The sequence below is a fragment of the Alternaria arbusti genome (assembly GCF_024043155.1).
Source record: "Alternaria arbusti strain BMP 1465 chromosome Unknown scaffold_14, whole genome shotgun sequence".
Classification (NCBI taxonomy): domain Eukaryota; kingdom Fungi; phylum Ascomycota; class Dothideomycetes; order Pleosporales; family Pleosporaceae; genus Alternaria; species Alternaria arbusti.
In genome coordinates, this window is record NW_026249954.1 from 756,142 (window position 1) to 781,710 (window position 25,569).

The 25,569-nt window shown below is 55.0% G+C and overlaps 12 protein-coding genes across 12 annotated transcripts; 6 read left to right on the forward strand and 6 right to left on the reverse strand.

The window, feature by feature from the left end:
* Positions 1-267: 267 nt before the first annotated feature.
* On the reverse strand, positions 268-915 carry J4E86_008817 (uncharacterized protein; the record flags this gene model as incomplete). The annotated part of the gene is made up of 1 exon (XM_051449326.1): positions 268-915. One exon carries the CDS (start codon positions 913-915, stop codon positions 268-270), a length of 648 nt encoding a protein of 215 aa, XP_051299745.1.
* Positions 916-2,036: 1,121 nt separating this feature from the next.
* Positions 2,037-3,260, forward strand: J4E86_008818 (uncharacterized protein; the record flags this gene model as incomplete). The annotated part of the gene is made up of 2 exons (XM_051449327.1): positions 2,037-2,961; positions 3,022-3,260. 2 exons carry the CDS (start codon positions 2,037-2,039, stop codon positions 3,258-3,260), a joined length of 1,164 nt encoding a protein of 387 aa, XP_051299746.1.
* A 154-nt stretch (positions 3,261-3,414) lies between these two features.
* Positions 3,415-4,871, reverse strand: J4E86_008819 (uncharacterized protein; the record flags this gene model as incomplete). The annotated part of the gene is made up of 2 exons (XM_051449328.1): positions 3,415-4,629; positions 4,683-4,871. The coding sequence occupies 2 exons, from the start codon at positions 4,869-4,871 to the stop codon at positions 3,415-3,417; spliced, it is 1,404 nt and encodes a 467-aa protein (XP_051299747.1).
* A 433-nt stretch (positions 4,872-5,304) lies between these two features.
* On the reverse strand, positions 5,305-6,350 carry J4E86_008820 (uncharacterized protein; the record flags this gene model as incomplete). Its single annotated transcript, XM_051449329.1, has 2 exons — positions 5,305-6,182; positions 6,206-6,350. The coding sequence occupies 2 exons, from the start codon at positions 6,348-6,350 to the stop codon at positions 5,305-5,307; spliced, it is 1,023 nt and encodes a 340-aa protein (XP_051299748.1).
* Positions 6,351-7,439: 1,089 nt separating this feature from the next.
* J4E86_008821 (uncharacterized protein) lies at positions 7,440-8,099 on the reverse strand (the record flags this gene model as incomplete). Its single annotated transcript, XM_051449330.1, has 2 exons — positions 7,440-7,837; positions 8,009-8,099. 2 exons carry the CDS (start codon positions 8,097-8,099, stop codon positions 7,440-7,442), a joined length of 489 nt encoding a protein of 162 aa, XP_051299749.1.
* Positions 8,100-10,718: 2,619 nt separating this feature from the next.
* On the forward strand, positions 10,719-11,725 carry J4E86_008822 (uncharacterized protein; the record flags this gene model as incomplete). The annotated part of the gene is made up of 3 exons (XM_051449331.1): positions 10,719-10,888; positions 10,947-11,280; positions 11,333-11,725. The coding sequence occupies 3 exons, from the start codon at positions 10,719-10,721 to the stop codon at positions 11,723-11,725; spliced, it is 897 nt and encodes a 298-aa protein (XP_051299750.1).
* Positions 11,726-12,559: 834 nt separating this feature from the next.
* On the reverse strand, positions 12,560-13,489 carry J4E86_008823 (uncharacterized protein; the record flags this gene model as incomplete). The annotated part of the gene is made up of 1 exon (XM_051449332.1): positions 12,560-13,489. The coding sequence occupies one exon, from the start codon at positions 13,487-13,489 to the stop codon at positions 12,560-12,562; it is 930 nt and encodes a 309-aa protein (XP_051299751.1).
* An 831-nt stretch (positions 13,490-14,320) lies between these two features.
* On the forward strand, positions 14,321-16,680 carry J4E86_008824 (uncharacterized protein; the record flags this gene model as incomplete). Its single annotated transcript, XM_051449333.1, has 2 exons — positions 14,321-16,563; positions 16,614-16,680. The coding sequence occupies 2 exons, from the start codon at positions 14,321-14,323 to the stop codon at positions 16,678-16,680; spliced, it is 2,310 nt and encodes a 769-aa protein (XP_051299752.1).
* Positions 16,681-18,508: 1,828 nt separating this feature from the next.
* J4E86_008825 (uncharacterized protein) lies at positions 18,509-19,612 on the forward strand (the record flags this gene model as incomplete). The annotated part of the gene is made up of 2 exons (XM_051449334.1): positions 18,509-18,575; positions 18,723-19,612. 2 exons carry the CDS (start codon positions 18,509-18,511, stop codon positions 19,610-19,612), a joined length of 957 nt encoding a protein of 318 aa, XP_051299753.1.
* A 1,350-nt stretch (positions 19,613-20,962) lies between these two features.
* ISY1 (NineTeen Complex (NTC) component) lies at positions 20,963-21,718 on the forward strand (the record flags this gene model as incomplete). Its single annotated transcript, XM_051449335.1, has 1 exon — positions 20,963-21,718. The coding sequence occupies one exon, from the start codon at positions 20,963-20,965 to the stop codon at positions 21,716-21,718; it is 756 nt and encodes a 251-aa protein (XP_051299754.1).
* A 375-nt stretch (positions 21,719-22,093) lies between these two features.
* NIP7 (ribosome biosynthesis protein nip7) lies at positions 22,094-22,778 on the reverse strand (the record flags this gene model as incomplete). Its single annotated transcript, XM_051449336.1, has 3 exons — positions 22,094-22,219; positions 22,280-22,582; positions 22,650-22,778. The coding sequence occupies 3 exons, from the start codon at positions 22,776-22,778 to the stop codon at positions 22,094-22,096; spliced, it is 558 nt and encodes a 185-aa protein (XP_051299755.1).
* Positions 22,779-22,982: 204 nt separating this feature from the next.
* On the forward strand, positions 22,983-25,025 carry J4E86_008828 (uncharacterized protein; the record flags this gene model as incomplete). Its single annotated transcript, XM_051449337.1, has 1 exon — positions 22,983-25,025. The coding sequence occupies one exon, from the start codon at positions 22,983-22,985 to the stop codon at positions 25,023-25,025; it is 2,043 nt and encodes a 680-aa protein (XP_051299756.1).
* Positions 25,026-25,569: the final 544 nt, after the last annotated feature.

Consider the following 25,569-nt stretch of genomic DNA (forward strand, 5'->3'; position numbering starts at 1 on the left):
CTCTATTCTTGATGCTGGGCTGGTAGTCTATAGCCTGCGATGAATATCTTGGTGCCTTATATAAGTATATGTCACTGGGTATCGCTCCCAAGTGCTGTGATGTGTTCCGTTTACCCAAACGCCACCCATGCTCCGATCCAATCCCCTGTCAAACGCCATGCAAATGCACTAGGAAAACGCAAATTCTGGGGGCAGGTCTCCCAGGGTCTGAGCCGTGCTGTTCTGGCGAGATGACGAGACGGTTCGCGATTACGACTGGGAAGCAGACTATACTTGACCAATGGGCGCTCCAAAGTTCAAAGGGGGGCTTTTGAGCCTGACGCCGTCGACAAGTTTGGTGGCGCACGGATTGCGCGATGCGACCGATGCCTTGTGACTCAATGGCAAGTCCTCTTGGGCGTTCTCGGCGGGTGCGGGGGGAGCTGCAGGGTCGGGGGCACCCTTGAGTTTGCTGAACCTGTCCTGGTCCTTGGCAACCTGTTCGAGTACATCGTCCAGCACTTCGAGTGCTATGTGGTCGCTTGCACCATCGACGGGATTGGTAGGCAGCATCAGTGGGCCTATCAAGGGCTGGTCTTCTGGCGGTGTGCCCGCTTGCTCTTCCTGGGCAGGCGGCTCTTGCACAGCGGGCTGCTCGTCTTGCACTGGCGAAAGGGCGCGTGGAATCAGCGGAGTGTGGCCGGCAAAGCGCTTGTTGGCTTCGGGCAACGGGGAGAGGAGAGCGTGGGTCGGAGGCGGAGAGGGGAGGACTTGGTCGTCGACATCAGCCGGGGGCAGAGAGATGCGTGTGGGCATGCCCGGCCGTCTGTGTCGCCTCTGGAGCAGGCTCTGCAACGAGGCGCCATTGGAGTCGAGGGTGCCCAGCTGGGCGCCGGTCACCATGTTGTCGAGGCCCTGCAACTTGTCCGTTACCATCTCGGCGGGCGGAGTGGTAGTGTCGGGTGCCGTGAAGAGGATGTCAGGGCGGACATGCATCCTGCAAAGGCCAGCCCAGACGGTCTGGGTGTGAGCGTCGGCGTATGGCCTGCAAAGGTGAAGATACCGAGTCAGTCTATGTCGTGCATGCACTTCGTATAGTCCATCTCTCACATGGTCAGGGTGCATCAACTCTCCAAGGCGGTTAGTCGACTTCTGCGCCTTCTGGGGGCAGCAAACCAACCTACTGCACACTGCGGGCTCGTGGGCAGCGTCGGGTGGTGAAGAGACGAGCCAAAGCGGGATGCGTCGGAGTGGAGGGCGTAAGACTGGGCGATGGGAAGCGGCTGGCAGGAACGGCGTGGGTGAGATGTTGCTCATATCAAGGGGACGCAGCCAGCGCACATGCAGCGACGCGGCACGCGGCTACGGTGAAAGGGAACCCGCCCACGTCATAGCCGCCGGTTCCTGGCTGCATACGTCGCCCCCACCCATTGCAGCGCCGTGTGTTTTCCAAGGTTCCTTCTCCTGCAGCGCTCGCTTCTGGTTTCACGCTTTGTTTCTTAGTCTGCCAGAATCTCCAAGCCACCCGCCTTCGCGCTCGGCTGCCATGAGCGGGTGCCCGTGACCCGCGCCATCTCGCGCCATCTCGCGACATCATCGTCTCGACCGATACCGCGCGCGCACCACTTTGGTCGACCTCGTAACCCTTTTGAACATCGCTACCCTTGGCGACATGGAACACGCCTACACGTGAGAGCTCATTGGCAGCATAGGCCCTGGTTCCGATCGAGACCTAGATCCTGCTCTTCTCTCCCGCCTTGGACGCGAAGAGGGGTAATGTGTTGCTGAATGCACTCTCGAATTAGCCTCCGTGAACACAACAGCTGCCTACTCGTTCCTGAATCTTGCAGCCGTCTCTGTCTGCCCGATAGACCCCATTCCGGCGTCTTCCGCTTCAGTTGCACATCGCCCCTTCTCAATTTGCATGGCTGGTAATCGCTGGGCCCCCACTGCGCCAGGCCATGGATGCATTCCCGTACATCTCTCCGCAACTCAAGTACTCAGGCTTGACCAGGAAAGAAAGAGGAGGGCCGGCAACAAGGGAAAAGCCTGCTACCATGGACCAGGCTAATTCACCAGGTACCAATTCGGCACAAGCAGACCCCATCAACACAGCTCGGGAACACGACTCCATGAACAATCGCAGCTACGCGATTCCATTCCCCGGTAGCATGAACTCATCCGAAGATGACCTTCCACCATTTCCGGATGCCGAGGTTTCCTCACTGGCACTGGACAATAAGCCCGGTGCACGTTTGCACTACACGTACTACCCTGCATCCAAACCTCACGGCGGCCATCCGAACCCTTTCTCGCAAACGCTCATCGTTTTCCTCAACGGGCTCATGATGCCAAGAAGCTCATGGGATCCTGCCATGCGCAGCTTTCTGGAAAAGAGAATAGTGGGGCGTCTACCGTATCCTGCTCTGTTGAGCTACGATAGATATGGTCAAGGAGATTCAGATCCTGATCCCGACGACCAGCAACCACCCCCGTCCCACGGACACGACGCGATATCTGCAGTCAAAGCACTGAAGCAATTTACCCTACAAATCTGGAGGGAACACCTTGACGTCAACAAACCTACGCACTACCCCTGTCTCATCTTTGTATGCAACAGCATCGGCTGCGCACTTGCAAGACTCTTTGCGCAATGCTATCCAGGAACCGTATCTGGTCTGTTGTTCCTGGACAGCATCATGGCCAACTCGGACTACCAAGACCTGTGGCCGGACCCCGATGCACCAGACTTCAACTCGCACACACTACCCGAAGGTGTCACACAAGACGAAGTACGAGCTACCAGAGAAAAGTATAGAAGAATGTTCCATCCCGACGTTCCTAGTCAAGAGGGGTTATCCAGACGTAATCTGCCACAACTATTACCCTACGCAGATGCACCAAAACTCGAGGGCTACTTGGGCAGAGGCCCGTACCTCACAGTCGTAGGTCATGACTGGGAAACTTTTGCCGAGCAGTCGTGTACGTACCTGTCTCTTTCCAAGTCGACGCTTGGACTACAGAGACTAACCCGGCAAATAGACGAGGGTACAATGCAGACACCCAAGATTCTGACCATGACTTATGCCAACCCCGCTTGGCGTCGCTACAACGAAGGTCTCTGTCGCATCACGGACGAAGGCAAAGCCATAGGTCCCATCACAGCTGTCCGCTGTGGCCACTTTATCCAACAAGACGACCCCAGATTCGTGAGCGATGAGATGGTCAGCCTGCTCGATAGAGTCGTAAATCGAGTTCAGCAGGTTAGCCAGCGGGACTAAAGTGTGAGTATCTCTTGGAGCCAGAGTAAACCAAACAGCGCTGTATAAAGGGTCCGTAGATATTGTCGTGTACATGAAATGCCTAGTGTCTAACAAACAAGATTGCGTAAGGATCGAAAGGTCGCGCGTATATACAAGGATGTGGCATCCAATCTCAGAAGTCGTCCATGTCTCCCATGAAATTGTCCTCGGTTGCGTCAACAGCCTTGTGCCCCGCACTCGTGCTGTTGCTGTGATCTTCTTCTTCTTCAGCTTCAGCCTCGGCCTCGTTGTCGTCTCTTTGCTCGAGCAGCTTCCTCTTCTCCTCGTCAGCCAAGCCCGCCTTGTTCGCAGCCTGCATCCTCACGCTCAATGGTCGGTTCTGCATATAGCTCTCCATGTAGCTGGCTCCCAGACTACTCGGATATCCGTAACTGCCCGCTTGATCCACATCGTCAACACCACTCCCGTGTAAGCCGCCGACGTAAGTATCGAAATTCGTGTCGTCATCTGCGAGGTCGTCAATTTCGAGTTCAGCACTCGTAGCTGGTGCGGTCGAGTAGATGGGGTCTGGGCCTGCGGTGTCCGGGATCGTTTGCGTGGTGTGTTGGTGTGGAGCGGGCGAAGGGTCGAGGAATGTGGGTGTCGCGGTCTGTGTAGGGCCCAAAGGTATGCTGGGGGACCGTGGGGAGGCAACTGGGGGGATGTGGGCGGCGGCGACGGATATGGGTGTCGGGGCTTCGGAGAGGAGCTTTGAAGCCGAGTTGATGGCGTTGGTCATGGGGAGAGGTAGGCTGTGGTGCACGGCGTCACGGCGTTGGACATGGACTGGCGGGTCCGGGGTGGTGAGTCGCGGATCTATCATGTCGTCGAGCGAAGCGGTCGAGGTGGAAGCCGATGTTGCGACGCTGCTGGGCGAAGCCAGAGGTGGTTCGGCGACGGTGTCTGCGGGAAGGACGGTCTGGCCATGGATGACCAGACTGACTCTCTTCCGGCGCGATCGAGGCGTGTCCTTGTGCCGCAGCGCAGACTTCTTGGCTGGCAGCTTCAGCTGGGCTGGCTCTCGCAGCGCCATGGCCGCGGTGTCTCGGGCGTCGCTCGTAGGCTTCGGGTCGTCTCGGGCGTGCTCAGCATGTCCTGCGGCTGGCGTCTTCTTCTTTTCGGGCGAGCTGTCGCGCGCATCGAGCAAGGGAAGGAAGACGGGCGTGACGAGTCCATAGAGCTCGCGCTCCCGCTTGTGCACGCGCGTGTGCTTCTTGAGCCGCATCCTGTCGTCGGGCGCCGGGTCGAGCGGTGCAGCAGGGCCCGGGGCAGGCCCTGGGCAGCTCTGCTCTGGCACTGCAGGCGCAGGCTGCTGGTCGCCTGCCATGTCGCGGTACCGGTCTGCAAGCTAGGCCCAAATCAGTCTCTCACGGCACGCAGAGAAGGGGCCGGGACGCCTACCTCGTGGCCATGTCTGCGCAGCTCGGCCTGCTTGGCCGCGATGTAGTCCCGGATGTCGGCCTCGAGCTGCTGCCTCCTCAGCTCGACGCTGCGGGCCAGGGCGTCCAATTGCTCTCTGGTGCAGCCGGGGACCTCGGCCAGGCCCGCGTCGGCGGTGAGAAGCATCGACTGCAGTTCCGCGTTGGGCATGTGCCGGGCTGGCGTCGGTCGCCTTCGCGTGCTGGTTGAGGGCGGAGAGGTCAGTCGTCGCGTACCTGGTGTCGGGAGCGCCGCATTCGGGGGCTGACGGGCGGTTGGCCGGCGCCCAGCGTCGCAAAGCTTGATCGCGTGCTCGGGCGGCGTCCAGATGGTGCTTGCAAATCTCTGCCTCCGCCGCCGGTCATGAGGGGCAGCGCTCAGGGTGCCGCCCTCGCACGCTTTCGACCCGCCCAGCTTCCCACACACGCCTTGCCCTTTCAGGCAGGGCTCCGTGGGGGCTCTCCCATGCACAACACACGTACATGTACATCCGCTCCGGCATGTGCCAAGCCACCCTGCTGACCGACAGGACGTCGTACAGACGCCGACGTGGGATAGTGCATCAGGAACTGTCAGGAGCTGCCATTGCTGTCTGCTCGCCTTGCTACGAAAGCCATACAGGATGCAACCTTTCCAGGAAGCCGGCGTCTACGTTTACAAAGCTTCGCCAAAAGTCCATCTCATACATCTTGCGCGTCTGCGTAGCCCACGTCACCCCTTCACTGAGCCTCCGACACTCGTCTGCGTCCTTGCCAATGACCAGGATCAGATCCCTGGCAACTCTCACCTGGTCGCTCCATATCGGTCTGTATTTGTCCATTATATCGCTCACGATCTTGTGCGTGTTCCACTCACTGAGTGACGAGTCCTTGGGCATGTATCTCCAATCCCAGTACCTGCCGCTATCGTCTGCGAATGTCTCATTTCCACTAGCTTCCATGGGGTAAAAGTGCGGAGCAGACCACATTCGCAGCGCCGAAAACATGGCAGAGCCATGCTGAGCCGCGAACTTGTTTGCCGCCTTGACTATGTAGTCGCGATTCAAGGGTGTAGGATCCGCCAAGACGGCCTTGAATTTAGGTCTGGATTGGGCTCGGAAATCAAGGTAGAAATCCAGCGCGCGGTTGGGTTCGGCGGCGGCAGTTGCAACACCTTTAATTTGGGGTGTGTAAGCACTTTGTATGATGCCGGCTTTGTACAAGGAGATAACCACGGTACGTATCCTTTTACGCCATTCTATCGGGTAAATATCGTAGACAGGATCAAGCTTGCTTCGCTGATTGCGTCTCAGGAGCTCGTCTCGATCTTTCCACAACTCTGCTGGCATATATGGGTTGCTGACATGGCTTCTTCGATCAGGGGTTCGCTTAGCTCTTTCTTCTTGGTCAAACAGCAGGGAAGACCAGAATGGTAGGCCGTGCTCGGAAGCAAGAAACTCTTCCGTCTGGTAGAACAAGGCGATGGCGGCGTAAGCCTGGAAGCCTCGTCAACGATCCGACGTTCACTTTGGATGATAGGTGCCATGTGCATGAACTTGCAGAGCTCGAACGGGCCTGTGTTGATGTCGCTCATGACAAACTTGTCCATGGCCGTTACCATGGACTTGTGCTCCATATACCGGCCGAGGCCACCGGGCTCCAGGTCGCCCATGTGCAATGCCTCTTTCTCAACTAGAATGCAACTGTCAGTTGATGTCACTCTAAGCGATGATAAACTCATCCCTGTGTATTGACCGTTGCATATGGCTCTTGAACAGCTCTCGAATGAGATGTTTCCCTTGGATATCGTATTCTCGCTGACGGCGTAGAGCCGTTCTTGGCGTGTCCATAAGCTTCGAAGGAGAATCCCTGAGTTCGCTTGGTATCACAGAAGCACGTTTAGGGTCAAACATAGGTAAGAAATGATCGTAACCCAGTGACCTGTCCGCCCATTGAAACTGTGGGATCAGCGTTCCATGATTACCGAATGCGTCGAGTTCTCTCTTCGAAGGGAGCTTGTCAATCGCTTTTCCGGCCAGGATCCTAACAGGAGCGTCGTTCGCCAACATGCGCCACAATGACACTGCTCTTGGATCGTTCGTTTTCTGCGATCCCTCGTCGGATTTAGCTTCGGATGCATCGTCAGAAGCAGATGACTCTTCTTCAGAAGCAGATGACTCTTCATCAGTGCTGGCATCGCTGGCAATTCTCCACCACTTCCACTTTGTCCTCCGGTTTATCTTCCCAACAATCTCTCGGGGGAAGGGTGGCTGCGACTTGTCGCCAGGTGCGCGCGCAGCATGTCGGGGCCATGATGGGAACGAGGAAGCCAAGCAGCACCTAGGGCACAAGATCTCTCGAGCGTGGTTGAGCATTCGGGTGCGACCATGTGGACAGTCCTGGGGAGCGCGCGGACGCTCGAGCCAAAACGCTAACCACGTGGCCCCACAGCCTTCTGCCGACATCTGGAGCCACCACTATGATGACGGGATTGATGAAAGAATAGAGTGCGCCTTTGACTCAGACTGCGGTCTGGTTCTAGGTTGGGCTTGGTCTTTGAGATTGTGCTTTGGTATACGGTATGATTGCAACAGCTTTGATGTGACGGGATTGATGGTATGATTGACTCCATGTTGTTTATGAATAATACAGCCCCCAGCAGCAGGAGTGATGGATTGATGAGCCTATGCGACTTGTCCGCGCGTAGCCCCCTCGAGGTCTAGCCGCCTTATGCGCGCTACCTAGGTAATCACAGAGCAAGCTACACGTGCCAGTTTAGCACATGGCGCTCGCCATCGTTTGCCAGAGACTCTAGAGACGAAGCAGTAGCGCGCCCAGTCGCCTCGTCGACTACCAAATCATCTAGCTCTACATAGTTCTTGGATCCACGTGATCCACGTCCGAACACTTCCTTCACAGATTCTCCACTGACCGATATATCTGGCGTCTTCTTGCTCAATTGTCGTGTGCTCAATCGGTTCCCCGAGCTCCCAGCGTTGGAAGGGTTCGATCTTGATTTGCTTTTACTCTGGCCCGTGTAGCCTTCCATCGCCGAGTTGAACGCCTGCCTGAAAATGACGCGAAGTACGGGAATCGAGGTAGCCACGATGGCCATGGAACACTCTGCGACGGCCCATATGATGGAGTTGTACGATTCATCTGTGGCTGTTAGCAATGATCCGTGCACGCCTTGAGATGCCTTACATGATACATCCTGGACTGTCAATTTCTCAATGTATGTGGATCTGATAATTGACGTAACTCCAGCTCTTCGACCAAGTCAGCGCAGTCTTCAATCCGGCGATGCATGAACTTACAGTATTCCCAGACTCATGGCGACACCTGCACCGATCTTCTCTGCGGTACGCATTTGCAGGTTCCAAAGGATTTTCCACGGCAGCACAGCAAGACACACATCCATGAGTGCTGACCACACTGCGTCGCATGTCAGCTAAGGAATCAGGGTACACACTTTGAGGCTGTCTGCTCACCAGCTTGGAAACGCCCATACACGACAGAGGGATGCTTGTCAATGCACTCGCCCGGTATGAGGTCCACAAAGGTTTTGGCCAGCGGTTTGCATTGTACCCATGGTATGACGGTGGCAGGGACTGCGAAAATCGCCAGGGTAGAGATCGCAAAGATTACGAAAAGTCTGACCCGTCCGTCCGTCAACCGAAGCAAAGTGAGTCCAAAGGAGATCTTGCTGAGCGCAATAGCGACGGTATATATCGTCAGTTCCGCCGCGCCGATATACATCATTTTATCAAGATTGCGCAAATCGACTAGCGTGAAGATTAGCGTTCCGAGCTGTGAAATGTGCAATTCTCCTTTGGCAACTTACGGTCAAGTGTATGTTTTCCGTAGCCTATGTTGATAGACAGTTGGTTTATGGTAACTTGGACCAGAAGTAAGATCTATGTCGTATGAGTCAGCTGCTCTTTGCTTAGGGATGTTGTGGCAATTACCCAACTGACGGAAAGTGTGCAATCGTCCAGCCACAGCTTCCCTTGACGCTGCCGAATATAAAGCCGCGAGAAGAGAAAGACTGCGGAAACAGAAACGAGCGACCAGGTGACGACGGACATGAGCGGTCCATGGCTCTCGTCTGGGTTGCTAACCCAAGAATCATAGGCAGCCATTTGGATTGGACTCAAGAATAACGCAAAGGAGAAGGAATTGAAGCGAATGCTCCTTGGCGCTATATCAAGATCCAGTTGTGGTGCTTCGTTACGATGCTAACGTGGGACAAGGATCCAGTTTATATCGAACGATGTCGAGTATACTTAGGGTTGCGGATGTAATTTGGCCACCTGGGTAGTGGCCGGTATTCACCCTTTTCCTTGGGTGGTGGGTACCCGGCTGAGATTCGTCTCCTATAACGCAAACTAGAACATTGGGGCTGTTCTGAAGTACAAACTTGGCATATGCTTGTGGGGACGCTTAGAATAGTACGTAGGTATCATTGTTCGCCGCCAATCATGCAGTGGGGTCTCTCTGCGCGAGACTTGAACTCGCATGCGACCCTACTTGGAGCCCACGCCGGGTAATGCACCGATCTTGTTGCATTGGTCCCCGAAAGTGGTTTGTTACCCATGATCGGCTTTTGGAAACTATAACGTCTTCAGTCCGACGTTGTCCCTGCGTTGGGCTCTGACTTGGGTAGCGAGGAATATACCTTCAACCTCCTAGCACGTATGAACGACGGCCTAGGTAAACATCATGCCCGCTAGACCACATGCGCTGGTCTCGGATGCGTCTTGGCCCGATGTGTTATTGCCGGTGGGTTTACATGCCCAGGTGTTCACCTGCGCAATCTCCATTTCCGCCGCATGGAAGTAGGGCGAGGGCGGGATGCATAGATCACTCAATCTTCTTGCAGCCTCACGCGTGTTGAAAATAGATAACCCGCTTTTGATCGATGCGGGCAACGTTCATCATCTCTGTACAACGTTGGTCAGCCAAATGCGGTAAAAAAGGCGAGATCTAGCTGCCGATCTAGAGGCTTAACTACCTAGGTACCCACCCGAACACGGTCCGGCGCGCTTGGATCGCCGTTCAGGGCTCAAAAGTCTTGGGACACTCGCTCGACATTCCTACGATGTACCCAGTGCAAGCCTAACTTCTTGCCTAGGCAAGGCCCGAGCGCTTTATTCTCCTTAACACCAGTCGCGGGATTTAGCAAACCCGGGAACGGACTGAACCATATGGCTCGCGCGAGCGGATTACGGCTGGTCAAGGCGTGCAGAGAGAACGCCCACGTCGATCTCTTTGCTCAGGCCCTCCACCCTGCGATTTGAAGCAAGTAAAGCGGGCTGTCATGACTGTGCTGGAAGGTACCTGACCCCGGATTGGCATCTCTATCGGCGACAGTTAGATGAGAGTCATGGCGGCCCACGTATGTGCAGCACTCATTTGCCACTATGAAACTTAAACGATCCGTCCCTGTCGCTGACCGCATCTTTCTCGATCCAACTACACGTCCTTCCTTCACACTCTTTCCCGAACATCCGAGCTTGTTGTTGCAAACATGAGGGTCTCAGTACTATGCAGCGCAACGCTCTTCTCATTGGCGACCTTCGCCTTCCCTGCGAGCATGCTCAAAGGCGACATCAGTGAAGCGACCCTTGCGGAAATCACCGCTTTGACAGAGAATATCTCAAGAGATTTCGAGAGCAAGCGATCGGGTACCCACGTCAAACGTGCATTCAACGCAGAGGCTCAGCGCATCAGTATCACTGGTGACCATAAATACGTGAGTAGCCCTACCGAGATGCGCGACATGTAGTTGCATTTGCTAACGACTTCGTTGTCAGATTGCGCCAGGCCCCAATGATCTCCGTGGACCCTGTCCTGGTATCAACGTGATGGCAAACCACGGTTACCTTCCCCGAAATGGCATCTCCACAATCACACAAATGACGACGGCCGCCAATGAAGGTCTGCATGCCTTTACGCTCTTATTCACGGACTGCTAACAACGTCAGTGTTTGGCATGGGCCTGGATCTTTCCGCATTTCTGGCAGTCTACTCCGCCGTCATGGCCGGTGACCTCACCTCCTTTTCGATTGGCGGCAAACCTAAGACTGGTGGACTCCTAGGCGGTGTCACCTCATCACTCGGCCTTCTCGGAGAACCACAAGGCCTGAGTGCGTCACACAACCGCTTCGAGGTTGATGGATCTCCCACGCGAGGGGACTTGTACTCAACGTATGTCATTCCCGTTTCTTCTGCATGTTGCATGGTCAGCATAACTCATTACTCGTAGTGGCAACCCCATCTCTCTCAACTTGGACTATTTCGAGCAGCTCCTCTCTATGCCTCTCGGCGAGAACGGGATCGATATCCCCGTCTTGACCGCGTTCCGCCTTGACCGCACGAAGCACTCGATTGCTACGAATGGACATTACTTCTCAGGCCCACTCACGGCCCTTGCGCTTAACCCCGCGACATATCAATTCACCTACCGTTTCTTCGCCAACCACACTGCTGAAAACCCAGAAGGCTACCTTGATGCCGAGACACTCATGTCATTCCAGGGTGTTACTGGAGAGAAAGGTAATTACAAGTGGGCTCGTGGGCAAGAGAAGATCCCCGAGAACGTGAGTACCCACGGTAACACCATCCGCTTGCATTCGCTAACACACATCACAGTGGTACCGCCGCGTCATCGGCGACGACTACAGCATCCTGGCCTTCACTTCCGAAGCCCTTTCGCTCGAAAAAGCCCACCCCGAATTAATCCGAATCGGCGGAAATACTGGCCAGCCAAACACGTTCACTGGCGTCGATGTTGACGACTTGACAGGCAACGTTCTCAACGCGCGGACGCTTCTCGAGGGTAATAACCTAATGTGCCTTGCGTTCCAGGCTGCCAGCGAAGCTGCTCCTGACGTCCTCCGCGGATTAGTTGGCAACGTCTTGATCGCTGTGCAAAAGTTGGCTTCTGTTCTAGACCCGATTATTGCGGAGCTTGGTTGCCCCGAGCTGATTAAGTACGATGCAACCCTGTTGAAGGCTTTTCCTGGTGCCGGAAGTGGGATGTAGAGTGCGACTCTATGTCTAGCGAACATGACAATTAGACTTTTTGCCTTCAAACCCTTCTTGTATTAATATCACGAACCTTTTATCGACCTTACTTGTCTTTGTGCCACACGTGCTTCAAATTAACGAAGTGAGATGTAATAAACTACCATGGTATTCTTCCGCTATTCGATGCTTCTCGTGTATGCGTATATATCATGTATCTATCGCAACGCATTAGATCTCTAGTATCTCCCACTATCAGATACTTTTCCACGCCATCTTGGTTTCCATATCCACAGCATCTTCTAGCGAGTTAACGGCGATATGCCATGCTTCTTGTGGAGGGAAACGTCGTCTGAAACCGTGAAGATCACGACGAGTATAGAGGAGACGAAGAGATTGAGCCTCTGACATGGTAGACTGAACTGTGTGGGCGTGGCTGAAAAGTGTGAACACGTTAATTAGGATTGATGTACACTTGCATGAGCGCACTATCTACTTGCTATGTGTATTACTGTAGCATATGTATTTCCTCATATGCTTCGCAAACCAGTCCTGTCCTCCTCAAACAGAGGACGGACTTGTCGTATAGTCTACCTTGCAACGAGGCGTACGACTTGGTTTCTTTTCCTGTCAACGACAGCAGCTTTGCCAGCAAGTTTACTCTTCAAGCTTTATGAGAGCTGCGGTGGGTATGCCTCTGCCTTGTCATGTCGTCTTGCATTCCAAGGTGACGTATCGCTTTTATGACTGGGAAGGAATGGCCTGTTCATCCACGATACCATCTGTTGCCCAGCACAGCCGCATACTTGCGCCGGCTTGTTAATGTTTCCACCGTAATGTCACCCAGCAGACTCAGTCGCCGCCTTCCTCTTCTTTCCGCTTTTCTTCTGCCTCAGCCTTCTTCTTGTCCTCCCATTTCTGTTTCTTTTCCAACAGCTTCTGGAGATTCTTTGCGCCGTTAAAGACACCATACGTCTTGGCACTACACGCCGCACATGTGGGATCTTTGCGATATCTCTTCAAAGCGCAAGGCTCGCAGAAGTAGTGTCCACACTTGGTGATAATGGGGCTCTTGTAGGGCGTCTTGCAGATGATGCAGACAAACGGTATCTTTTCGAGTTGCGCCAGATCCATTCCGTCTTCGTCCTTTTCCTTCTCATCCCTGTTGGCAGAAGCGACAACGGTGCCTCCCGGTTTCTTGCCTTTGGTCGACATCTCCCACTCGCGGTCTAGCTTCCAGCCTGCCGCGTAGTCTTCGCGCGCGTGCAAAAACTTGCAATTGTCGCCGAAGCCACAGAAACCAGTCTGCTTGTAGTCCTTGCACACATCCGGCGTGTAATCTGTAACGGTAATCGTCCGTATGTTTGTCGATGCTTTCATGGGTCCTACTTGGCGACTGGGAGCGTCGGGGTTCTTCTCGATGAGTTGGTGAGGCTTCGTTCGTGTGCTGCCGAGCAGGTTCTTGGAGCTGAGAGCGTCTCGGGCATTTTCGTCGTACCAGTTTGACTGCTTCGTCGCATCGTTGCTTGCTTCCATGACCGCCGAGCGATTTGCTGCGTATTGCGTTGTACTTGCAACTGCCGCGTGCGTCTTCTGGTCTGCAGTCGACGCCTTGAGTGCGTTGTCGTTGACTTTTCGCCGCTTCACCACGCGGCCATGCTCGCCCTCTCCTTCTGAGCCGGAAGAGAAATCCGAATCCGACTGCGGCGGCGGCGGCGGGGCCACCTTCCGGGGCGCAGCTTTTGCTGCTCGCTTCTTGAACTTGACGACGGGTGCTTCCATGCCGGGGGTTTCGTGGGTGGCGGAGGTGCGAGATGTTGGACATGTAGGAGTGAGGCACAGAGAGGCAGCCCAGCTGTGGCTGATTAATTCGACGTCACGTGATGCGGTCCGGGATGCCGGTCGTGGGGTAATGCGATGCGCGTCGTGCTTGGGTCGCTCCAATCGCACACGCAAACAGCCCCTCGGCCCGCGGCACTACCACGACAGTCTCGCAGTCTAGGCAGCAGACGTGCAGCAAGTGCCGGCGCGAACCAATGGAGGCGCAGACGTAGCTTTGTTGATGTTGTGGATATGTTATGGGTATCAGCGCTGGCTCCATGGCGAAAGCGTGAAAGCGGCAAAAGCGCACGGTCGCCTCATTTCGCTCTTGTGCACAACATCATGCGCTCTACCATGATCCCTCCTCTGTCGCCTCTGTAGCCCCTCCAGCCCGTTCGGCATTCCCTTGTTTTTCTTTCTTCGCCATCCCGCGCCCCTGCCTGGGGATGCGCCTTTGCTTCTTTTCTCTAGTGTGACGGAAACGCGACCGAGTGCCAGCAGCCGCTGCCGTGTCCCCAGTCGCTTTCCCGCGCGTCCTTGCCCCCCAAACCCTTTGTGCATTACACCCACAGCCCGACAGAGTGAGACGTACCATCGCTCTTGTCTCTAATACTACCCGGAAAACACCCCCGCCGCCGCCTGCCGCCGCGACACGCGCTCGCCGCCCACTCCTGCCCTGCACCGTTCGCCCAACGCATCCCGTCTCCGCCCGCCGTCCCGGGCACGTCTACGTGGAAGCGGGGGAGCCACGCCAGGAGATGACCCAATAGCAGACGCATCCAGCGACTCTTCATGGCTACAGCAAATCCTCCACCGGGCGCGCTCTCGGTGGAGCACCACAATGGCGCCGACCCCTTCCTCGCCGCACCGCACGACGCCCACCGGCAGCGATACTCGGCCTTCGACAACTCGCAATTCTCGCTGTACTTGAACGGATCCCCCCTACAGGCCAAACGCGCTCTACAGGCCCACTTGGCAGAGACGACGCGCAGACTGCAGGAGACGTCGCATCTGGGGAGCGCGCTTGTTCAGCAGAGAAAGGAGCTAGAGGACAAGCTGCACGAGGTCGAGCAGCAGCAGCCAGACAACGACATCGGGCCAGAGCTGCGCCAGAGGCTGGCCGAGCTAGAAAAGGAGTTCAACGAGGTTGGAAGGGAGACGGCTCGCGCCTTCCTCCCCAAGTCTCGCGTACCCAGTGGCGAGACGGATCCCACTGCCGGTGGCTCCATCTACTCCAGCGACGCCATCCAGTCACCCACCAAAGTGAGCGTTCCGTCGCGGAAGCAGAGGAACCAGCAGCCCAGCCGCATCAATGACATCGCCCTGGCCACCGAAATCTCCACCTCTTTGCTTTCCCAGCTCAAGGACCTCCAGGCCGTCCTCCTCGAGAAGGATGACGCCCTCAAGGCGGCTGATCTGGACCGATCGCAGCTCGAAATTGAGGTCGAAGGCTTGTCGCAACGTCTGAGAACATTGGACGAAAGCGAATCGCGACTCAAGGACGTCAACTGGAATCTTGAGACACAGGTTCGCGAGTCGGAAACACAGTTCAAGTCGGCCGCAGACAAGGAGCGAAGCCTTAATCATGCCTTGGATCTCGCACGTACCGAGAGGTCCACTTTGGAGAAGGAGTTGGAAGATTTGAAGCAGATGTATACCAAGCTCAACGACGATCACATCAACAAGACCAAGCAGCACGAGACGGAGCTCTCTAGTCTGCGGCGAGTCGCGGCCATGACGGAGACGGAAAAAGGTGCAATGCAGCGCAAGGTCGAAGAGCTCATGACAAAGAATCAAGAGCTGGCTCAAGCTGTCGCTTACCGCGCAAGATCAGAGCATCGTGGCCGATCTGACAGATCGTCTGATGACGACCGTGGTGTCAGGCAGCAATCTCAAACGCCTGAACACTCGCCTGAACCGTCTCCAAGCAAGGCCACTCCGCGCCACGGTATGCTCGAATCGGAAACACTCAAACATTCGCTTCAACACGCCCACCGCATGATTCAGCAACTCAAGAACAATATCCATCGCGAAAAGACCGAAAAGATCGAACTGAAGCGCATGCTCCAAGACGCTCGTGATGAAGTAGACGCTACCCGCGCTCAAGTTGGACCTGGTAGCGCAAGCAAGCGAAGGAAGAGCGACAAGGATGCTTTCAAGAAACCCGCTCGACCAGATCGTCTTGGGGCCTTGCGCAACGTGTCGCACGAGATTGTAGAAGACGACGAGTGGGAAGAGCAAGAGGCCGTGCCCGACACCCCAAGTCGGCCACCGCACCCATCCAACTCTGTACCGGGCTCCTTTCCAAATGCACTCAGCTCCGTCGCGGGAACGAGCGCATACGAAAACCTCGACACTGCCAACGAAACCTCAGATGCTGCTTTCGAGACTGCCAACGAACGCGACGGTATGGCAACTGAGTCCGACGCATTCCAAACCGGAGCCGAGACCCTCGACGGAGACAGCAGCGACCAGCTGACTGAGACCGAGGCCGGCCCTTCCAACTCTGCTGCCCGGCGTAGTCGACCCTCAATCTCACAAGCTGGTCGCATCAATTCCTACCGCAGTACTGCTTCTGCCTCTGGCGATGAATACGATTCCGATTTCAGGACTCCTCTTCACCACAAGACTTCGCGCTTTACGTTAAGAGCTAGAGACAGCAGTTCGCGGAGATCGACGCCGAGAGGGTTAGATTTCTTTGCAGGTACGCCCCCAGCGTCAAGAGACTCGCCCGCGGGCTACGTCAGCAGCAGCAACGAGAACACTCCCGCCCAAGGCAAGAGTCTATTGGCAGAACTCAACGACCTGAGTGGCGATGACGATGATGCTAGTTCCATCGAGGGATCACCAAGTCGATCCAGTGTCGTATACTCAAGCCATGCCACGCCAGATCCACTAAGAAAGGCTGTTCTCGGAAGGTCGCTTCTTCAACCCGATGCTCCCAGGCCAACTATGGTTGATTCGGGCACGATGACCGAACAGGATGCCCCCGAGCCTATTTCCATATCCTCTATATCGAGTCAGAACACAGAACCGTATGCTGCTCGCTTGCCTACATTACAAGTCTCTGCCCTGCATTCGCAAGGCACAAGCCCGCGAGCTTTGCCTCGTCAAAATCTCGACGTCTCCATGGTCACCTCACAAGACAGTGAACCCAAGCTTGCACTTCGGCCAGCCCTTGGCTTCTCTTCCGTCTCCGGTCATGCTACCAGTCCCCAACCCCCAGAGATACCTCAGCTGGCTGTGTCCTCTCTTTCAAGTCAGGGGACCGAGCCAACAATCCCTTCAGCTCCGTTGTTCGCATTATCTCCGCTTCATGCACAAAACACGGCGCCACATGCCGTACCCACTGCTCCTCTGAATATGTCGTCAGTGGCTGTTCATAGCACCGAGCCTCGCCTTATTGCTCCTCCTGCTCTTGGGGTGTCGACAGTATCGTCTCATGGCACTGATCCTATTGTACCAGTGCTGGTGAAGGACATTACACCTTCTTTGGACATCTCCTCCATTTCGCATCAAACTACGGAGCCGCGGAAGGCGACTGCCCCAACCCTAGTGGCTCCAGCAGGTCTTTTTACGTCTGCTATCTATGCACAATCGACCGAGCCCGCACAACTAGCCGAATATGTCTCGACAACGGAGTCAAATCGAAGCCCTGACGATATGCTTCCGGCATCTCCTGCCCAAGATATCGGTCACAGAGAAAAGCGTGCACCACTCCAAATGTCAAGTTTGTCTGCCCACGAGACTGAGCCTAGAGTCACACCCTACAAGCCGACGTTGTTACAGATGTCACCTTTGGTGTCTCGCTCGACTGAGCCCAAGGATTTGCCTCGTGTGGTCCTCTCTGCATCTTCTACGACATCGACTCAGTCGACAGTACCCCGCGCGCCGGGAACCAGTAGACAACGATTCTCTCCACTTTCTGCACAAGTCACGAACCCTATTGCGCTACGACAGCCGCAACTCGTGTTGTCCAGTTTCTCCGCTCGCTCTACGGACCCGGTGGCAGTGGCTAGAGCAGATCCGTCACAACTATCTTCGTTGTCGATCCAGGCATCCAATCCCATTGAACCTTTGAGGGTAGCACCGTCGACCATCTCCGTACTGTCCTCGCTGACTACTGAGCCAATTGGACCCGAGCGGCCAATTCTCGCTAATTTCTCTGGGGTTTCGTCTCAGGCCACCACACCCGTAAAGCCAGAACAGATACCACTGCAATTGTCAGCCGTCTGCGTACTGCAGACCGTGCCGATCCCACTACCTGTTCCTTCGGTGTCTCTACATCACAGTTCCGATGTGTGGACTGTTCAAGACACTCAGCCTGAGTCGCCAACGCTCCCGGCATTTTTGCCAACACCGACAAGTCGGCCATCCACAGCAAATCGTGTTTCTGTCCCTGCTATGACATTGTCCCCTGTTGCTGCGCAGGATACTGAACCATTGGCTCCTCCGCGACCTGGTATCGCTCATCGGGCCGCCGCGCCTTCCGTAACCACTAGTGCTTCTTCTCAGACAGAAGCATCGGCGAATAAGCAAGTATCCACGCCCAAGCTCAGCTACTTCGATACTCTACTATCTTGGAATAAGAATACCACGGACGCTAACACCCCACCGGTTGATAGCAGGGATGCTAGCACAGCCTTTCCACCTGTCAGTGTCAATGCCGCCAGTAAGACTCCCCAAACGCCAATGGCCGATGGAGCTACACAGACAATGGTGTCTGCTCAGCAGATCGACAAGCTGCTGCTTGCTCGAAGTCAGCGATGGAGTAGTTTGATAACCACGTCCGGGCTTGAAAAGTCGCTGTCGCCGCCGGAGTCGCCTAGCAAAAAGTATGTCAATGAGACAAGTCGAACATCCAAACGCCCAGGCAGTTCGGGGAGCATGCGCTCTCGCGCTGCAACGCCTCCTCCTCTGCCTTCGGATCATAAGGAAGTCATCGCCGCGGCTTCTCTCAAACCAATCTCCCCAGGCACAATGGGCCCGCCTACAATGCCTGCATCCGCCTACAAGAAGCGACCGCATACGCCTACCATCAAGACTGGTAACAACACTCTCACTCCCAGAACAGGCGGGACCACACCGCGTGTGCGTCGACAGTCACAGCGTAGCGGAGCGTCTTCACCTCTTAGCCGGAGGTCATCACTATCTTCGTTTACTTCGGAAATAGACCAACGCTTCAATATTCCAGGGGGGCCGTCTTTTGCTGCCAATGGATTGCCACCCGGTGCGACAGATCCGCGCATGATCCAGGCCATCACTCAGACGATGATTGGCGAATATCTGTGGAAGTACACTCGCAAGACTGGGCGCGAAGGCATGTCTGAGAACCGTCACCGGCGTTTCTTCTGGATTCATCCTTACACTAGGACACTGTACTGGAGCGACCGAGACCCTCAGAGTGCCGATAAGACGACATTGAAGGCTAAGAGCGTAGCCATCGAATCTGTTCAAGAAGTCGACGACCCTAACCCTCTACCTCCTGGGCTTCACCAGAAAAGCTTGCTTGTCGTCACACCTGGTCGATCGATGAAGTTCACGGCTACAACAGGTCAGAGGCACGAGACGTGGTATAACGCTCTGAATTATCTGTGCCAACGGGTCGACGAGAACGATCAGCAAAAGTCGCCAACGAAGTCTGATCAAGACCAGAAGGCAGCTACCGCAGATGAGATCCAAGACGAGTTCAATGGCGGGTATCGCAGCTCTTCTCGGCAAACAGGCCGTTCAAGAGGCTCGATGTCCTCATACGTTACCCGGCGCACATCATCTCGCGATTATGGCCAAGTGCCCACGATTCGACAGTCGCATGTTACACCACATCGTGCAACCTCGACCGAGCCGCTGGCGCATGGATCTGTTTCCAGCCGAATCAACAGCATGCTCCGACCCAGCGTCACTGCTTTACGCGGATCCTTCACTAGTCGGCGAAACAGCAGGACCAGCGCTACAGAGTCGGCCACGTACGAGGAACCCAGCGCGTCCAACATGGATCTCAGTCGTGATATCCATGACCATGTTGAACGTGATCAGGACTTCATGCCTAACGTCCGAGCATGCTGCGATGGTAAGACCCCTTGATTGTTTGCATCAGTGTAGGAAAGCTAACGAGTCCACAAGGCAAGCACGATGTTGCACATCTTCATCAACATTCAATCAAAGGTCGGCACGTCAACTCTTCAGCTTCCAGGCCTTCGCTCTTCGGCTCCATAAGTTCGCGCGCGCAATCCCGAACTGAGTCTCGCACAGAGTCCCGGACTGAGTCACGTACGGAGTCACGTACGGAGTCGCGAACTGAGATGCGCAACGAGCAGCTGCGCCATCAGGCTGAGATGGAGGCAGCGAACTATGGAGCTGGTGCATAATCTCACCTCATACCTGAACCTTTCCTATTTTGTCATCCGCGTTTGTCCCGCACGACGCTTCTCTAGTCATCTGGTCTAACTGACGGTCTCTTTTCCTTTAGCACTAGTCGTTGCGTATGGGGGCCATTCCCATTTTCCTATGTATCTATCAATTCATCTTTCGGCCTTTGGACGTTACACCTCGGTTTGGATCCGGACGAAGCAGAAACTCAAATTCGAATGCGGATTCAAGGAGATTTGTGCATGGCGTTCAACGGTGAAGTATTTCCTGTTTACTCTGCGCAGTTCGCTCGACTGGGGTTGGAGCTGTACACTGAGATGACCTGACGCTTCCCACCTAGACTAGTCTCCGTCTTGTCTCCGTTCTACTAGAAGCGCATCTCAAACATATGCGGCCGATTCGTTTTTCTCCCCTCGACCTGCAACATTCAGAATTGTTTTACTTGTATATTTAGCATAGGGGCGTTATGTAATGTCTGTACCTGGGCTTAGAAGTGTAGCGTCGACAGTCTCTGGTCAGATTGATAAAAAAAATAAAACAAGATCGAGATTGATTGCACATTGCATTTCGTCCTTGTGGTGCAGATGATTGCTTCTTGCCAAGAGCAAAACTAGACACAATGTCAAAACAGGCTGCAAGAGGGGTCGTCAGTGTGCTATGAATGGAGCAATCGTCTTGCAGCACCAAAACAAATCAAGACGGGATTGTGGCGGTCCCGAATTCCAAGTGGGTGCGCAATAACGCCAAGACAGTAGGCCGGGACACTAAACTTTTGCTCCAGCCAACGCGCCTGTCACGTTGAGTCTTTCTTCGACCACGACAACACGAACACCAATCGCGCATCTTGTTTCTGTCAAATCTTCACTTCTGCAACTGCGGGGCAGCATCTGTTTCTCTTGGAGCATCGTATATTACGCCTAATAAAATCTCGCCCCGACAAGACACCAAAGCGCGCCACGGCACGCCGTCTAGCTCCGACAGAAAGCTACTGCCATCGAAGGAGGCCCTCTCGCCCCTGCGACCTTACAGCAACGTGGAGCTCGAACCCGAGTCCGGACCGCAAGCATGGCGCGTAATTCCGAAAAAGCGCACTCGATGCTTTTCCGCTTCCGCGCTGCGCAGGCCGCGGAAGCTGGTATCATCGACATATCGCGTACCCGCCGCCCCAAGCTCATCACCTCTGTCAACTCGATTCCCGTTTGCGAGAAATGGCGCGGTCAGGTGCTAAAGGAGATTTCGCGCAAAGTCACAAAGATCCAGGACGAAGCCCTTTCAGACTACCAGATCCGCGACCTCAACGATGAGATCAACAAACTCATGAGAGAGAAGCACATGTGGGAAAGTCAGATAAGAGGCTTGGGCGGACCGAACTACATGAGAGGCGGGCGAGTGCTTGACGAAGAAGGGCGGGAGGTGCCAGGAGGAGGAAAGGGATACAGATACTTTGGACGAGCCAAGGAACTGCCGGGTGTCAAGGAGTTGTTCGAGAGGCAGAGCAGACCGGAAGACGACATGGACAAGGGGCGCGAAAAGAGGAGTGAACTGAGGCAGAAGGTGGATGCGGGCTACTACGGCTACAACCTAGACGAAGAGGACGGCACGCTGCTAGCATATGAAACGGCCAAAGAGCAGGAGGCCTGGGACAATTTCATGTTGCTCGGCGATGAACTGGACGCAAAGCCGAGCAAAACACAGAAGGAGTGGATGGAATTACCCGGTGACGTGGGCGACGGCATACGATGGCGCATCCCAACCCTTGACGAGGTCAACAACGAGCTAGTCGAGCGCAGGAGGAGGAAGCTTCTTGAGAAACTGGGTTGAGCGCGGAGTTTCGGCGGTGAAGTGTGTAGCAGCAGACTACGACTTTCCAAGTGCAGCTTCTACTTGGCTGGGAGACGAGAATCAGACATTGATACCCTTGCCGAGCGACCGGCTTCACAAAACTTATGTAGATTAGAATCATTGGGACAAGCAAGAGCAAGTCCAAGTCAGCATGACAATGCAAGTGGCGCATGATGCTTTGGTCATTCATGCTTAGATACCATCAGATGGACTACTCAGCGTATTGTCATAGTGAATGCGAGTGGGTAGCAAACGGATATGCCGTGCACGCGAGCCTTGGTTTCTGGCCCCGGTTGTGGCGAAGCAGTAAGCTTCTCTTGCAGAGTGTCCATGGTCGCACAGGCTCCCGGCCGCTCAAGTTGTGAACAAAGTGTCTTCCTCTCTCAGGTATTCTCCGATATCCGCTTGTCTGAAGGTGACAATACCCGTAGGATCCAGTTTCCTCGCCTCAGCCGTCGATCGTGCACTCACACCAAAGCCCTGATGTTACATGTTAGCCCAAGATTCGGTTCGTCGCTTTACAGCTGGCGGCCGACTTACCAATGGCGTATCGTTCATGCTCAGCACAACAACACCTTGATGTTCTGGGCAATCCTCACTCCACCGTCCGACATGCGCCTTGAGCACATTGCCGCCGTACAGGAAGGGCATCTCGCCGTTTTGCTTGACCCAGACCTTGTATCGTGCGTGCGGGGCGATTACACTCAGCGCGGTGATGTGCAGGCGGAATTTGCCCGTCTTGGTGAATTTGCCCAGGCAGATGCCGAGAGAGAGGAGGTTGTCGCGCGCGACGGATGTGGCAAGATTGGCAAGGGACTCGCGGACGTAGTAGACTCGTGAGCCCTATGCGTTGATTGTTAGCAAGTTGAGCTAGCTGGGGACGGGTGGGGGCGGTTGGAAGAGTGAATACCTGGACGCGGAAGACATTGCGATCCAACCCGCCTGTAGGGTCGGCGATGAGGTTCGATATGCCCTTTCCGCAATACGTCGCGAGCTTCTCAAAGAGCGTCTTGGTCTCTGGTTCTGTGAGCGGCCTCATCGTGGGCGTATGTAGACAAGTGCTGAGTTGAGGTTGGGGCTGGGCGCATGTTCGCAAAGTCGACCTCTGCTGCCAAAAAATTGTGGGGCGCATGCTAGCCGGGCTAGGCTCCTCCGCAGCCTCCGCCAAAATTTCAGACAGTCGGGTGTGCAATCCCCAACCAAGCCTGACCGTCGCCCACATCGGCCCACGAGCACCTGCGCCATGTCTCGCGTCCCGGCTGCGAAGAGAAGGCGGCTGTCTCCACCCGAACATGGCGAGCATGCCAGCGGCGCGGCCGAAGACCACCAGGCAAACTTCGTGAAGAACGCCGCGAAATGGCATCTCGAACAAGACTACGAAACGCGACCACGCAGACTGAAGAAGCAGAGGGAGAACAAGAAGCTGCCCGTCAGGACAACCGAGGGATGGGTAGCGGCGCCGCCCAATGCGCAGGATATCAAAGAGGAAGAATCCGACAGCTTTCTCGCCTCTGGCAGCGACGACGGGGCGCTCGAGGCGTCGCATCTACAAGACGTGGAAGAGGAGAAGCCCAAGATACCAGCGCGACAACAGATACTCGACGCCAAGGAAGAGCTTGCGCGGATAGCAGGTCTGGTCAACGAGGACCCCGAGGAGCACGTTGGAGCGCTCAAGGCACTGCAAGCCCTCGCCGACTCGGACAACATTACCGTCAAGAAGCTGGCGTTGGCGACACAAGTCTCCATCTTCAAGGACATTATCCCCGGATACAGGATTCGGCCGTTGTCGGAAGAGAAGATGCAAGAGAAGATCTCAAAGGAAGTCAAGAAGTTGCGGCAGTTCGAGCAGAAGCTGGTATCCAGCTACGAGGCATATGTAAAGCACCTCGCGAGGCTAGCAAAGTCGAGCGGATCGGACAAAGAGCACATGGCTGGTCTGGCAACAGTCGCTGTCAGCTGCGCATGCAACCTGCTCAACTCGGTGCCGCATTTCAACTTCCGTGGAGAGCTGTTGAAGATTCTCGTTGGCAAACTTAGCACGAGGAGGGTGGATGCCGACTTTGTACGATGCAGGGAGGCCATGGAAACCCTGTTTGAGAACGATGAGGATGGCAACGCTGCGCTGGAAGCCGTCACTATGTTGACAAAGATGATGAAGAGCCGGAACTACCACTTCGACGAAAGCGTGCTGAACACGTTTCTGCACCTGCGGCTACTGTCAGAGTTTGCGCAGAAGGCCTCATATCATTCCGTCGACAAGGCGGAAGACCCAATGGTCAATGGCAAGAAGATGAAGCAGAAGCGCGAGTTCAGGACAAAGAGGTTACGAAAGGAGCTCAAGGAGAGGAAAGCGATCGAGAAGGAGTTCAAGGAGGCGGATGCAGCTGTCAGTCACGAGGAGCGTGACAGGATGCAGGCTGAGACGCTCAAGATGGTGTTTGTGGCATACTTCCGAATCCTAAAGGCTCGCTCGCCCAAACTCATGGGTGCGGTGTTGGAAGGTCTGGCACGATACGCACACCTGATCAACCAAGATTTCTTTGGAGATATCCTGGAAGCTCTTCGAGACATCATCGCCACCGCCGAGCTTACGGCCGCTGCCGCAGTTGAAGACGACGAAGACGCATCGGATGAAGATGACGATAACGAAGCACCCGAGCGCAACCTTACGCGCGAGTCTCTCCTTTGCGTCATTACAGCCTTTGCACTACTCGAAGGCCAAGACGGAGCGAAAACAGCGTCAGTCTTGAAACTCGACCTCAGCTATTTCATCACCCATCTCTACCGCACACTACATCCTGTCGCATTGAACCCGGACATCGAACTCAGCTCCAAGTCTCTCCATCTTCCCGACCCCAACGCTGCGACATCACATGCCGACACCGCAAAAATCAACGTACAAACCACCATCGTCCTACTTATCCGCTCCCTCTCCTCCGTCCTCCTACCCGCCACCTCAATTCGCGCCGTTCCGCCCCTCCGCGTTGCAGCTTTCGCCAAACAACTGATGTCCATATCCATGCATCTCCCCGAGAAGTCTTGTACCGCTATGCTTGGGCTAATAAATCGTGTCACCAAGACGCATGGCAAAAAAGTAGCGCCTCTATGGAATACAGAGGAGAGACGGGGCGATGGAGTGTTTGATGCACTGAAACCTGAAATTGAGGGTAGTAATCCTTTCGCAGGGACCGTTTGGGAGGGAGAGATTCTGAGAAGACACTTTGCGCCTAGTGTGAGGGAGGCGGTGAGTGGTCTGGAGAGGAATATTTTGGAGGCTAGTAGATAGATGGGGTTTGCACAGTGGTACAACAAAGCTGCGTCAGAGACACCGATGAACGAGTATCCCGGGAGCTCCGTGGTCATGGGGTGTAGAGATGAGGATACGAGTAGAAGACAGAATGAAAATGACCGGAAGAGCAACGATATCGAAAGATGGCTTGGCTCATGCGATGGTGCATGGTGATACTCGTCAGTTGCCTTCGGACCTTAAACACCGAGGTGTGGGACCTACTGCCGACATACGTCTCCGGCAGCCACGTGGGAGACTTGATAATTTTCGAATAATTAGGACTTCTTGATCGATGCTTGACTGGCGAAGAAAGCTCCGTATCAACAGATACCTTGGGCCTTGGCGCTTGAAGTCTACACGACGTCTCCCGACCAGCAATCTGGACGTACGTGACTGCACACGTTACAACCTAGAAATTAAACTCGCCACTGGTTGTGAGAGGTTTCTGGTGGTCATTTATGCGACAGGGAGTACTCTAGACAAGGATGTTTTACAGGATGTATGGATCCCACTCACTCCAGAGGCCACTGAGCAATGTACC